The 15,031-nt window shown below is 38.5% G+C and overlaps 1 protein-coding gene across 2 annotated transcripts in view; it reads left to right on the top strand.

The window, feature by feature from the left end:
• Positions 1-15,031, top strand: part of TARSL2 (threonyl-tRNA synthetase-like 2) — an 85,535-nt gene that overhangs the window by 57,882 nt on the left and 12,622 nt on the right. For both annotated transcript variants that reach the window (XM_011965264.1, XM_011965263.1), the window contains 3 exons: positions 954-1,091; positions 4,957-5,034; positions 5,118-5,218. In XM_011965264.1, coding sequence (XP_011820654.1) covers positions 954-1,091; positions 4,957-5,034; positions 5,118-5,218 — 317 coding nt within the window. The remainder of the gene's footprint in view (positions 1-953; positions 1,092-4,956; positions 5,035-5,117; positions 5,219-15,031) is intronic.

Genomic DNA, 15,031 nt, shown 5'->3' with positions numbered 1-15,031 from the left:
AGTGTGGTAGTGAGCACCTGTAGTTCCAGCTACTCGGGAGACTGAGGCATAAGAATCACTTGAACCCGAGAGGCAGGTTGCAGTGAGCTGGGATCACACCACTCCATTCCAGCCTGGGTGACAGAGCAAGACTGTCTCAGAAAACAAAACAAAACAAGAAACTAGCCATCGCAGTTAATGAAAGAAAGACTTGATATCTCAAATCCATAAAATTCCCTGCATTTCAGGTGCTTCTCTCTGGTTTAAGCTGCCATCATCTTGCTCCTAATTGACTCCGCCAGCTTCCTGACGGGGCTGTCTTCTAATCTTGCCAATTCATTCCACATACTGTGAAAGAAAGAACACATTGGGTCATGTTAGTCCACTGCTTAAACAAAACAAAAACCCTTCATTGCCTCCCCATTGTTCTCAGGCTAAAAAATCCATACATTCGCCTGGCTTTGAAAGCACTTAATTTTCTCTGGCCCCTGCCTGCCTCTAGCCTGCTCACCTACCACGCTGCCCCTCTGCCCTTCATCCCATCATATGTAGCCCCTGACTTAGTCTGCTCCTGTGTCCACTGAGCCTTCAACTCAAGGTGTCTGCTCACAGAGCTCCTGAGCTACCATTCCATGCAGAGCGTTTGCTTGTCCCCTGCTGCAGCTCAGTCTCACTTCCTCTGGGCAGCCCCTCCTTGCCGTTCTCTTGTGCGTGGCGCTGCCTTTTCACAGTACAGTTCCCTCGCCTACTCCTCCGTTCCCTGCTCTGGTCTGGAGAATCTGCCAGCCCGCATGTGCCTAGCACTCAAATGAAGATTCAACTCAGGATTGGATGAACAACCAAAACAGGGTCACCAACTGTACTCCATTAAAAACATACTTTATTTCTGTCTGGCATGAAGAAATTTATTTTTTAAAACATAAATGAATTTAATTTGATGTTCTTTTTGAATGTTTCATTTGCTTTGATTTCAGATTGAAGAAGAAATAAAGGGGTGTTTGCAGTTTTTGCAATCTGTTTACTCAACATTTGGCTTCTCCTTTCAATTAAACCTGTCAACAAGGCCGGAAAACTTCCTAGGAGAGATTGAGATGTGGAATGAGGCTGAGAAGGTAAAAGACACACCTTGTACTTCCTCTTCATTTTAGTCATATGGAAAACACCTGAGAGGCTGCGCTTCTTTGCAGGAGGATGCAATAATTTGTAATAGAAATTTTGAAACTGGAAATTGTGGGATAAATGTATAGGTTGTAGAATGTGGTTATCCTGTTTTCTTTGTAATGGTGATAATAATAATACCTTACATTTGCTTCACACTTAAAGTTCATATCTGGCTTTTACTTATAGTCTTTCAGTGCTGGTCACTAAGAATTGGCTCAGGTTTTTAAAGAAATCTTCTGATTGCTATAACTCTCGGTTTGTGAGGTTTATTTTAAACCATTGCCTGTTGAGTCATCTTAGTTCAACTGTAGAGTCCCAGGGCTGCATGGTCTAGATGTAGATGTGCATACTTGATGCTGGAGTCCCCTTCATAGACACGTCCTGTCATGCCCTGCCCTGTGTCTGTCTGAAGACACCCACGCTCAAAGACGTTACATCTAAGCTTTGCAAAACCAAGATAAGGAACTCATCACATTGCTTTTTTTTCCTTAATAAACAAAGGATATAGTGTGTTTCCTGTGTTCGCTTTTATTAAAAATGAGGATGGTGTCATGGCCAGATACCCTGCTCTGCCTATTAGTTCTCCTCTCCTTGGAATATAATAGTCCCCGCTTATCCATGGGGAATAAGACGCCAAGTGGATGCCTGAAACCCTGGATGGTACCAAATTGACGGCAATCAGGTTAGGACACCTATCTGTTCATGCCTTCACCCACAAATTTAATGCCTTTTTTTTTTTTTTTTTTTTTTTTTGAGACAGGGTCTTGCTCTTTTGCTGAGGCTGGAGTGCAGTGGCCGGATCTCGGCTCACTGCAAGCTCCACCTCCCAGGTTCACGCCATTCTCCTGCCTCAGCCTCCCGAGTAGCTGGGAGTACAGGCGCACGCCACCACACCTGGCTAATTTTTTGTATTTTTAATAGATACGGGGCTTCACCATGTTAGCCAGGATGGTCTCGATCTCCTGACCTCCTGATCCTCCCACCTCGGCCTCCCAAAGTGCTGGGATTTAATGCCCTTTCTTAACTAAGCACTTTTCATACACTGTGGCTGGAACTTTTGCAGTGTGAGATGCAACAGCAAAACTAGCATGAATTTTTTTTTCCTTCTTCCTAATTCACAACTTACCCAATGGATAGAAGATTTTTTTTTTTAACCATAGCTCTTAGCAACTTCAGCATAGGATTTTTTTTCCTTATTAAATTGATAACTTTCACCTTTTCACTTAAAGGAAGCATTTTGTGGCTTCACTCTGGCATATCCAGATTGCTAGTAACACAACTCTTGTGCTTTGAGGCCATGGTTAAGGAAAATAAGGGTGATGTGAACATAATCACTGTGATACTGCACAGGTGATTTGAAACATGACAGCTCGTAGGTGACTAACAGGTGGGCAGTGCACCCAGCATGGAGACTCTGGACAAAAGGATGAGTCACATCCCAGGTAGGACAGAGTAGGATAGTGCTTTATCCTGCTGCTCAGAGCAGTGCACAATGTAAAACTTATGAGTTGTTTATTTCTGGAATTTTCCATTTAATATTTTCAGACCTCAGTCGACTGCGGGTAACTGAAACTGAGAAAAACGAAACCACAGATAAGGGGGACTACTGTACTCATGGGAGCTTAACACACAAATACAAGAAATACGAATCAGAGAAGCACTGGATTAATAGTGTAACAATTATTTTTACATGATTAATAGGTACAGAAGCCAAGCAGAGGCTGCACAAAAGCAGTTTAGCCTTGAGCTCTAAATAGGGCCTTCTCCTCTGCACTGACCCGTGCCCACCCTAAGCTCTTCTTCCACATCCACTGCATGGACTAAGAGGGCCAAATGAGATAGACTATCTACCCTGGGAAGGATGCAGACTCAGTTTACCTAACAGCCATGTGGAAGCAGGAAGAGGAAATGAGGACACAGAGCTCAGATCTGGAGCCATTTTACTCCAGACTTTAAATTCTGAAAGTACTTTATCTCCATGAGTAAATTATAGAAGATCTCTAAGCATCAGGATCAAGCATGAAATGGTGATGATGAGACAGTGGTGGTGATGGTGGTGGTGATGTAGCGATAACACCTACTTCCTGAGGGTGTGGTGAACTTAAATGAAGTAATTTACAGGAGTGTTAGGCATAATGCCAGGCACATGTAAGTGCCCAGTAGATGTTAGGTGTTGGCATCATTGTCATTACTCTATTCATTTGAAGTTTGGCGGGGTGTGGGGAGCTGAAAAAGGGATGGACCAGGTATAGACCTGGCATGGAGAGGACAGGCTGGAAGTCCCAGCATTTTTGCTCTTTTCTTAACTGATGGGAGTAAATAGTTTAGCAACCAAGCCTGAGGTCACCCAGGGGTGTGACTGGATGGACCTGCTTCTGCTTTGGGGATATTTCTCTCAAATATCTAACCCTGGCCTGGAAATCACTGAAATGAGCATTTAAATATTTTGTCTTCAGAAGTGTCTGAAACAGTTTGAAAGAGACACATCTTGCATGAATCCAATGCTCTTTTGGCTCTGGCAGCTCCTACTGTGCCCTCCTGTTCTGTGTCCGCCAAGGCCCAAGGAACAGCAGTGACCCCTGCTTTATCCTCTTCTCCAAAACTTGGCCTTTCCTTGGCTTTTTAGCCTCTTGCAGTCCCCAGAATTCTTTCCATCACTTGGTATCTGCTGTAGGAGGGCCTCATTTGTCCTGGAAACATGAGAAGGAAACCTGTGTTCCTTCTCCTTTTAGAAACAGAGTAGAACAGGGGAGCATGGCCTCCAGGCCCAGGAAATGTCTCCATGGGGGTGGCTTCCTCTGGTCCTAAGTAGAAAATAAGCTGCTTCTGTAAGATCAGGCCTATGTGGGACACTCTCAGGATCCCAGGAATAAAATCTCCATCTCTCTCAAGATCATATCCTGACTGAGGTCCTGGGAAAGGCTTCCAGGACTCCAGGAGTCAGCTTTCTTGATGATGGCAGCTTTGGCCTTAAGACTGCCACTGCTTTGATTTCCCCATGAGGCATGTCACTCCCAAAAATCTGCCCCCTCATGGGCACCAGTATGATGGAGGCGATGATGGGAGTTTGGCTCGTGTTTTGGCAGTACTTTGGCCAAGGACTTAGGAATGCCCACATGCTTCCCAGGGAAGCTGGATTCATGGGAATACTGGAAGACTCTGGGAAATTTTTCATTAATACACACTTGCACCCTCACCTTCAATGTGGAACATCTTCACTACAAGCTAAGTTGAAGGCATGTAGTGGCTTAGGCTGAAGACAAAAGTAGAGCCTCACGCTCCCATACCCCTATAAATTATAAGTGACCCTCCCAGACATGTGCAGAGGTGAAGGAAAGGCAAAAAAGAAGTAGCAAGGCCTGCCCTCTTGGCCTTCTTACCCACCCAGACTCAGAGTGGAAGAGGGAGTGAGATCAAGGCTTTCCTGCTTTTTCATGTGTCGAGGCCCCACCTACAAGGGGAATGGGTCTTGGAACCGTCACCAGGAGGCAGAAGCTGGTTGTCGTTTAGGGCACAGGGGACCTGTGTTAAGAGGAAGACCAAGCGTCCCCTCCCTAATGCTTACCTGGAATTCACTGGAACAATTTATAAATGATCTTTTCTCCCCAGTTGAAATGTTTATGTTTCTTGAGAGCAGGTGGCACCTTAATCATCTCTGTGTAGTCCCTGCTCAATAGTTTATTGAATGTAAAAGATGCTCAATAAATATATGTTGAACTAACATAGACTGTAATGAAGAGTTATAGTAACTTTTGTGAGCTGTATGTAAAAAAAAATACAATGTATAATTTTATCTTTTTTCCTCTTTTGAAAAAGCAACTGCAGAATAGCTTGATGGAATTTGGAGAACCATGGAAAATGAACCCAGGCGATGGAGCATTTTATGGCCCTAAAGTAAGTAGACCATATGCTTCTTTTAAGTAAAATTTAAAAGAAAAATAAATACCCTCTCTAAGAAAACATTATTTAATTTGTAGATTGACATAAAAATCAAGGATGCTATTGGCAGATACCATCAATGTGCTACAATTCAGCTGGACTTCCAACTGCCTATTAGATTTAATCTCACATATGTTAGGTGAGTGATTGAATGTGATAAATATTATAGTACTAATATTCTAATTGTTTGTCATTTGAGTATTAGCAATACAGAAATAAACATTAGTGAATGTCTAGTATATGTACTATACACTCAATATATATTTGTTTACCTGATCATAATCCAGTTGGGAATCAACTTGAATTTTCTGGTCTAGTAGGGGGAGGAAGATAACTAAACATGAGCGTAGAGATGTGAACAAAGTGCCATGAAAACACGATCCAGGCTGCTGACTCTCCCTGAGTTACAGAGGGGAAGACTTCACAAAATGCTGGCATTGGGTCTGTGTCTTAAGGATGAGATGTTTTCTTGAAAAAGCAGAGGGAAAAAAAGGCAATTTTATCACTGTAAGCCAACAACTTCTTTTAAAAAAAAAAAAAGAACATAGAGTAGAATTAACTCTCTCTGCGTGTGTGTGTGTGTGTGTGTGTGTGTGTGTGTGTACAGCTTAATGATTATGATTCTGTTATTCTCTTGTGCTGCTTCTTTGTGGTCACACATTCCTCCTACTCCTAACCCCGGACTACCATTAATGCGTTCCCCATCAAGATAGTTTTGCCATTTCCAGAATGTCATGTAAATGGAGTCATGCAGTATAGAGCCTTCTGAGACTGGCTTCTTTCACGTAGCACAGTGCTGTGGAGATTCATCCATGGTTTTGCATGTATTGCTAGCTTGTTCCTTTTTATCACTGACTAGTAAGCCATTGTGGATCCAGTCTCTCATTTAAGGGTGTTTGGGTTGCTTCCAGTTCTTGGTGATTATGAATAGAGCTGCTGTAGGTATTAGTGTGTAGGTTTTTGTGTGAATAGAACTTTTCGTTTCTTTAGGTTAAATACCTGGGAATGGGTCATATGATAATTGGATATTTAACTTTGTAGAAACTGCCAAACTGTTTTTCCAGAGTCGCTGCACCATTTTGCATTCTCACCTGCAATGTGTAAAGAGTTCCAGATGTTCCACATCCTTGCCAGTACTTGGTATTGTCAGGTTTTGTTTGTTAAGCAGTTCTAATAGGTGTGTAGTAGTATTTCATTATGTTTTGATTTTACATGTTTTTAGTGGCTAATGATGTTAACATGTTTTCATGTGCTTGTTTGCTATTCATTTATCCTCTTTGGTTAAATGTCTGCCAAAGTCTTTTTGCTAATTTTTAATTGAGTGATTTGTTTTCTTACTGTTGAGTTTTGAGAATTCTTTATATATTCTAGATACAAGCCCTTGGAGGAATATATGATTCGCAAATATTTTACCCTGGTCTGTAGCTTGCTTTTTCATTTTTTGTAATATCTTTACTTTCCCATTCATCCTGAGTTATTAAATTCAATAAAGTTTAATTTCTCAATTTTTTTCTTTTATGGATCATGCTTTAGCATCACATCTATAAGCTCTGCCTAAGTACAGGTCATGAAGATTTTCTTCTATGTTTTATATCAAAAGTTTTGTAATTCTAAGATCTGATTTGAGTTCATTGGGTGCGATGTGACATTTAGGTCAAGATTCATTGTTTGCATCTAAATGTCTAATTGTCCACACATCAGATGATGTGAGAATAGGCCATTATTTCATCATTGACTTGCCTTTGTATCTTTGTCAGAAATTAGTTGGACATATATATGTGGGTCTGTTTCTAGATTACAAATTCTGTTCTATGGAACCACTGATTATCCCTTTGTCAATACTGTGCTGTCTTGAATACTGTAACTTTATAGGAAGTCTTAAAATTAGGTAATGTGAATACTTTATTCTTCTATTTCAGAATTGCTTTCACTGGCTATTCTAATTGTTCGGCTGTTAATACAGTCTACAAAAAATTCTGGTGGGAATTTTTATTGGAATTGCATTAAATCTAGAGATCAGTTTGGATAGTTTTCCAATTGACATCTTAACTACATTAATTATTTTAATCCATGACCTTCTTTCAGCATTGAAGCCCTATGCCTATCTTGTTAGATGCAGAAGTAGATGTAGGTGTAGAAATGTCCAAGTATTTCACTTCGGGGTGATTTGAGTGATTGTAAGTGGTTTTATATTCTCAATCTTCACATCCACATGTTCATTGCCAGTATAAGGAAATACAGTAGATTTTTTATGCTGATCCTGTATCCTGAGACTTTGCTGAACTTACTTTCTAGTTCTAGGAAGGTTTTCTGTTTTTTTTTAAGAATTCTTGGGATTTTCTATGTAGACAATCATGCCATCTGCAAACAGGGACAGTTTAACTCATCATTTCTGATTTATATGACTTTTTTTCCTCAGTGATCCTCATTCTGATATATGACTTTTATGACCTTCTCTTGCCTTATCGCACTGGTGAGAGCTTCCAGTGTTATGGTAAATGAGAGGGATGAGAGTAGACATGCTTGCCTTGTTCCCATTCTTAGACAAGCAGATGATGTTTCATCATTGATTACTGTGTAATGTTAGCTGCAGGTCCTTTGTAGGTATTATCTATCAAATTTAAAAGTTTCCCTGTATCTTAGTTTTCTATGTATTTATTATGAATGTATGTTGAATTTTGTTAAATTCTTTTTCTGCATCAATTTATATGATCATGTGATTTTTTTTCTTTAGCCTATTAATATGATAGATTGCATTTACTTTAAATATTGAACCAGCCTTACTTTGCTGAGATAAAATCCACTTGATCATGCTGTGTCATTGTTTTTATATATTGCTGGATTCAATCTCCTGATAGTTTGTTGAGAACATTTGCACATATGTTAATGTGGGATATTGGTCTGTATTTTTCTTGTACTGTCTTTAACTGGTTTTAGTATCTGCGTATGCTGGCCCCATAAAACGAGCTGGGAAGTATTCTATACTGTTCTGTTTTCTGGAAGAGATTATGCAGAATTGATGGTATTTATTTTTCAAATTTTGGTAGAATTTGTCATTGAAACAATCTAGTACTGAAGGTTTCCTTTTGGGAAGATTTTAAACTTGGAGTTTATTATTTTATTTTTTTAAATTTTATTGTATTTATTTTATTTTTATATTTATTTTATATTTTTGAGACAGGGTCTTGCTTTGGCATGCAGGCTGGAGCGCAGTGGTGTGATGATAGCTAACCACAGCCTCACACTCCTGGGCTCAAGCGGTCCTCCCACCTCAGCCCCCCTAGTACCTGGCACTACAGGCATGTACCACAATGCCCGGCTAATTTTAATTTTTTATAGAAATGGGGTCTCATTATGTTACCCAGGTTTATCTCAAACTCCTGGCCTCAACCAGTCCTCCTGCCTCAGTCTCCCAAAGTGCTGGGATTACAGGCGTGAGCCATCATGCTCAGCCTGAGTTTATTTTCTTGAACAGATAGAGAACATTCATGTTACCTATTTATTCTTGGTAAAATTTAGATTGTTCTTTCCAAGGAATTAATCCATTTCATCTAAGTTGTCAAAATTATATGCATAGAGTTGTTTATAATGTTACCATACTATACTTTTAATTTCTGTGGAGCCTATAGTAATATCTCCCCTTTCATTCATAATATTAGTAATATTACAATATAGTTTATATATATATATATATATATTGTCAGCTTGGCTAGAGATTTATCAATTATATTTATCTTTTAAAATAACTGACTTCTAATTTCACTGATTTTTCTCTATTTTTGTTTTCAATTTTATTGATTTCTGTTCTTTATTACTTTCTTCCTTTTGCTTGCTTTGGGTTTATTTGCTTTTATTTTTTTGATTTCTTAAGGTAGACACTTAGATTGTTGACTTGAGGCCTATCTCTTTTTATAATATAATTTAATACAGAGGCTTACAGTCTATAAAAGGCCAGGTTGTTAACATTTTAGGCTTTGTAGGCCATACAATCTTTGTTGCAAATACTCAGCTCTGTCATTGTAGTGGGAAAGCATCTGTAGTGGGAAAGCAGCTATAGACAATACATAAACTAATGAATGTGGCTGTATTCCAAAAAAAATTATTTACAAAAACAGGATATGGGCTGGAATTGGCTCATAAGCCATAATTTGCTGACCCTTATTTTATATTATAAATTTTCTTCTAAGTACTGCTTTAGACATATCTTATAACTTTTGGTATCTTGTGTTTTCATTTTTATTCAGTTCAGAATACTTTCTTAATTCCCTTGAAACTTCCTCTTTGACTGATGGATTGTTTTGAAATGTGTTTTTTAATATTTATGTGTTTGATGATTTAGCAGTTATCTTTCATTATTTATTTCTAGTTCAATCCCACTAGGTCAGAAACATTTTGTATGGTCTCAGTGCTCTTAAATGTGTTCAGGTTTGAATATTTCAGGTGTACTTGTAAAGAATGTGTTTTCTGCTGTTGGTGGGTGTAATGTTTTGCAAAAGTCAGTCAGATTTGTTGATTGTTGGTGGTGTTCAGTTCTTCTGCATCCTTACTGATTTTATCTTTTTCCTATTGATGACTGAGAGAGGAGTGTGGAAGTCTCCAGTGGTAATTGTGGACTTGTAGTTTTTGCCTTTCAGTTTTTCCTTCATGTACTTTGAAGCTCTGTTGTTAGGTGCATCATATTTAGGATTTTTAGGTCTTCTTGGTGAATTTACTCTTTTATCGCCATTATCATAACATGCAGTGTCCCTCTTTATCCCTGATATTTCTGCTGTAAAATCTACTTTGTCTGACACTAATACAGCCAGCTTTATTTCGATTCGTGTTTGCACACATGGTATATCTATGTCTTTTCCCATCTTTTTGCTTTTAATCTGCAAAGTGGATTTCTTCTAGACAGCATATTGTTGTGTCTTGGCTTTTAAAAAATCTGTTATGACAATCTTTCTTGTAATTGGTGCATTGAAAAACTTACTTTTTTGAACTTAGCTTTTAATTTTTGAATAATTTTAGATTGACAGAAAAGTTACACAGATAGTACAAGAGTTCTCATATATCTTCCATTCAGTTTTTACTAAAGTTAGCATGTTACACAATCATGCTACATTTTCTAAACTAAGAAACTAACATTGGTACATTATTATAAACTGAACTGCAGACTTTATTTGGATTTCATGTTTTTCATTAATGTCATTTTGCTATTCCAGGATCCAACTCAGGGATACCACTTTGCATTTAGTCAACCTATCCCAAAGTCTCCTTTGATACATGACAGTTTCTCAGTCCTTCCTTGTTCATCACCTTGACAATTTTGAAGAGCACTGGTCAGGTGTTTTGTAGACTGTCTCTCAATTGGAGTTTGTCTAATATATTTCTCATGATTAGACTAGCGTTATGGGTTTCTGGAAAGAATACCACAGAGATTAAGTTCCTTCTCATCATATCCCATAAAGGGGTGCATGTACGATATGATTTATAACTAGTGATGTTAACCTTGATCACTTAGTTAAAATAATGTTTGCCAGGCTTCCCCCTGTAAAGTTACTGTTTTTCCCTTTCTATACTCTTTATTGAGTCCAATCCACATTTAAGCTTACGCTTATGCTTCACCTTCTGGAGAGGGGAATATCTGCACATATTTTGTGTAATTCTTCTATAAAGAAGATTTATCCCTTCTCCATTTGTTTATTTGTCCAGTTATTAATTTATATAAGTATAGGCTTGCAAATATTTTATAGTTTGGGTTATAATAAAATACTACATTAAAAATCTTTATTGCTCAAATTATGCCAGCCTTTGCCATTGGGAGGTAATTTATATTGGCTCCTGTGGCCCTTTAACATATGTCATCCTTTTTCCTTTTTTCTAAGCACTTGCTTTACTCACTGGCACTGTAAGGTGTTCAATGCTCATCTTGTACGTTCCCTGACCCAGCTTTTGATTCATTTTTCCAACGAGGAATGGAAATTATAGAACCAAGAAATACAATACAATGATATTTAGAAATCAAAATCTGGGATAAACAATCTTAAGATGGCTGAATATGAACAGCTGCAGCCTTCAGCTCCCAGCATGAGTGACACAGAAGACAGGTGATTCCTGCATTTCCAGCTGAGGTACCGGGTTCATCTCACTGGGGCATGTCGGACAGTGGGTGCTGGACAGTGGGCGCAGCCCAACGAGCAAGAGCCGAAGCAGGGCGAGGCATTGCCACACCCGGGAAGCGCAAGGGGGAAGGGAATTCCCTTTCCTAGCCAAGGGAAACCATGACACACAACACCTGGAAAATCGGGTCATTCCCACCCTAATACTGTGCTTTACCAAGGGTCTTAGCAAATGGCACATGAGGAGATTATATCCCGCGCCTGGCTCAGAGGGTCCCACACCCACTGTCTCTCAGACCACAGTGCAATCAAACTAGAACTCGGGAGTAAGAAACTCACTCAAAACCACTCAACTACATGGAAACTGAACAACCTGCTCCTGAATGACTACTGGGTACATAACAAAATGAAGGCAGAAATAAAGATAGTCTTTGAAACCAATGAGAACAAAGATACAACATACCAGAATCTCTGGGACACATTTAAAGCAGTATGTAGAGGGAAATGTATAGCACTAAATGCCCACAAGAGAAAGCGGGAACGATCTAAAATTGACACCCTAACATCACAATTAAAAGAACTAGAGAAGCAAGAGCAAACACATTCAAAAGCTAGCAGAAGGCAAGAAATAACTAAGATCAGAGCAGAACTGAAGGAGATAGAGACACAAAACACCCTTCAAAAAATCAATGAATCCTTTTTTTAAAAAAGATCAGCAAAATTGATAGACGCTAGCAAGACTAATGAAGAAAAGAGAGAAGAATCAAATAGATGCAATAAAAAATGATGAAGGGGATATCACCACTGACCCCACAGAAATACAAGCTACCATCAGAGAATACTATAAACACATTTACGCAAATAAACTGGAAAACCTAGAAGAAATGGATAAATTCCTGGACACATACACTCTGTCAAGACTAAACCAGGAAGAAGTTGAATCTCTAAATAGACCAATAACAGGCTCTGAAATTGAGGCAATAATTAATAACCTACCAACCAAAAAAAGTCCAGGAGCAGATGGATTCACAGCTGAATTCTACCAGAGGTACAAGGAGGAGCTGGTACCATTCCTTCTGAAATTATTCCAATCAATAGAAAAAGAGGGAATCCTCCCTAACTCATTTTATGAGTCCAACATCATCGTGACACCAAAGCCTGGCAGAGACACAACAAAAAAAGAGAATTTTAGACCAATATCACACAGGAAGGGGAACATCACACACCGGGGCCCGTTGTGGGGACAGGGGAGTGGGGAGGGATAGCATTAGGAGATACACTTAATGTAAATGATGAGTTAATGGGTGCAGCACACCAACATGGCACATGTATATATATGTAACAAACCTGCATGTTGTGCACATGTACCCTAGAACGTAAAGTATAATAAAAAAAATTTAAAAAGAAAAAAATGAAAAAATAAAAAAAATCAAACTCTGGGTGCTAGGTGGGACCATTTCCTTTAAATGTAATTATTGATATTTGGATTTAGGCCTACCATTTTGTTATTTGTTCTGTTTGTTCTTGTGCTTTTGCATTCATCTATTTCCCTTTTCCTACTTTCTTTTGTATTATTTGAATATATTTGAGTATTTCATCTTAATTTAGCTATTGAAAGTTTTTGGCTATATCTCTATAGTTTTTAGTGGTTGCTCTGGAATTACTATGTATACACTCATGTGTTGCTTAACAACAGGGATATGTTCAGAGAAATGCATTATTAGGTGATTTTTGTCACTGCGTGAACATCACACAGCATGCTTACACAAACCCGGGTGGTAGAGCCTACTACATACCTAGGCTAATATGGTCTAGACTATTGTTTCTAGGCTACAGACCTGTAAAGCATGTTACTGTACTGAATACTGTAGGCAACTGTAACACAGTGGTAAGGTAATTATGTATCAAAACATATCTCAACATAGAAAAGGTACAGTAAAAATAGGTATAAAAGATAAAAAATGGTACACTTGTTTAGGACACTTACCATGAATGGAGCTTGCATAACTGGAGGTTGCTCCAGGTGAGTCAGTGAGTAAGTTGTAAGTACATGTGAAGGCCGAGGACATTAGTGTATGCTACTGTAGACTTTATAAACACTGTACATTTAGGCTACACTAAATTTAAATAACTTTTTTCTTCAATAGTAAATTAACCTTAGCTTACTGTAGCTTTTTTACTTTATATATTTTTGACATTTTAAAACTTTTGAATCTTTTATTATAGCACTTACCTTACACAAATACATTACAGTTGTACAAAAATATTTTTTATATCTTTATTCTATAAACATTTTTCTATTAAAAAGTTTAAAAATTTTTTACTTTTACTTTTTTTTTTTGTTAAAAACTAAGACACAAACACATACGTCAGCCTAGTTCATACATCAGCCTAGTAGCCTAGGCCTACACAAGGCCAAGGTTATCAATATCACTGTCTTCCACCTCCATTTCTTGTCCCAGTGGAAGGTTCCAGGGGCGGTAACACACTTGGGGCTGTCATCACCCGTGATAATAGTGCCTTCTTCTGGAATACCTCCTGAAAGACCAGCCTCAGGCTGTTTTACAGTTAACTTTTTTTTAAAAAAGTAAGTGAAAGAATACTTACCTTAGATAACAATTAAAAGTACAGTGTAGTAAATACATAAACCAGTAACATAGTTGTTCATTATCATTATCAAGTGTTATGTACAGTACATAATTGTAGGTGCTGTCCTTTTATACAGCTGGCAGCGCGGTAGGTTTATCACCACAAACATCTGAATAATGGGAAGATTTTTAGCTCCATTATAATCTTACTGGACCACTGTCATATATGTGCTCTGTTGTTGGCCAGAACACTGTTACGCAGTGCACGACTGTATATATATATACAGGCACACCTTGTTTTATCATGCTTCACTGTATAGCACTTCACAGATGTTGCATTTTTTATAAACTGAAGGTTTGTGGCAACCCTGTGTCGAGCAAGTCTATCAGTGCCATTTTTCCAACAGCATGGGCTTACTGTTCATGTCTTTGTGTCACATTTAGGTAATCCTTGCAGTGTTTCAACTTTTTCATTATTATTGTATCTGTTATGGTGATTAGTGATATTTGATATTACTATTGTAATTGGGGGGGGCACCATGAACTATGCCAATTTAAAATGGTGAACTTTATCAATAAATATTGTCTGTTCTGACTGCTCCACTGGCCACTCCCTAATCTCTCTCCCTCTCCTCAGCCTTCCCTATTCCCTGAGGCACAATAACATTGAAATTAGGCTAATTAATAACCTACAACAGCCCGTAAATATTCAGGTGTAAAGTAGAGTCATAAGTCTCTCACCTTAAATCAAAAGCTAGAAATGATTAAGCTTAGTGAGGAAGGACTGTTGAAAGCCCAGACAGGCCAAAAGCTCGGTATCTTGCACCAGTTACCCAAGTTGTGAATGCAAAGGAAAAGCTCTTGAAGGACATTAAAAATGCTACTCCAGTGAACACAAATGATAAGGAAGTGAAACAGCCTTCTTGCTGATGTGGAGTAAGTTTCCCTGAAGCCAAAGACTAATCCAGAGCAAAGCCCTAATTTTTCAATTCTGTGAAGACAGAGAGGTGAAGAAGCTACAGAAGCAAAGTTTGAAACTAGCAGAGGTTGGTTCATGAAACTAAAAGAGCCATCTCCAGGGCCAGGTGCACTGGCTCATGCCTGTAATCTCAGCACTTCAGGAGGCCAAGGCAGGTGGATCACCTGAAGTCAGGAGATCGAGACCAGCCTGGCCAACCCCGTATGGTTGGTGAAACCCAATCTCTACTAAAAATACAAAAATACAAAAAAAAAAAAAAAAAAAAAAAAAAAAAAAAAAAAAAA

The sequence above is a fragment of the Mandrillus leucophaeus genome, unplaced genomic scaffold (assembly GCF_000951045.1).
Source record: "Mandrillus leucophaeus isolate KB7577 unplaced genomic scaffold, Mleu.le_1.0 Scaffold719, whole genome shotgun sequence".
Lineage (NCBI taxonomy): Eukaryota > Metazoa > Chordata > Mammalia > Primates > Cercopithecidae > Mandrillus > Mandrillus leucophaeus.
This window is presented reverse-complemented; position numbering and strand designations above follow the sequence as displayed.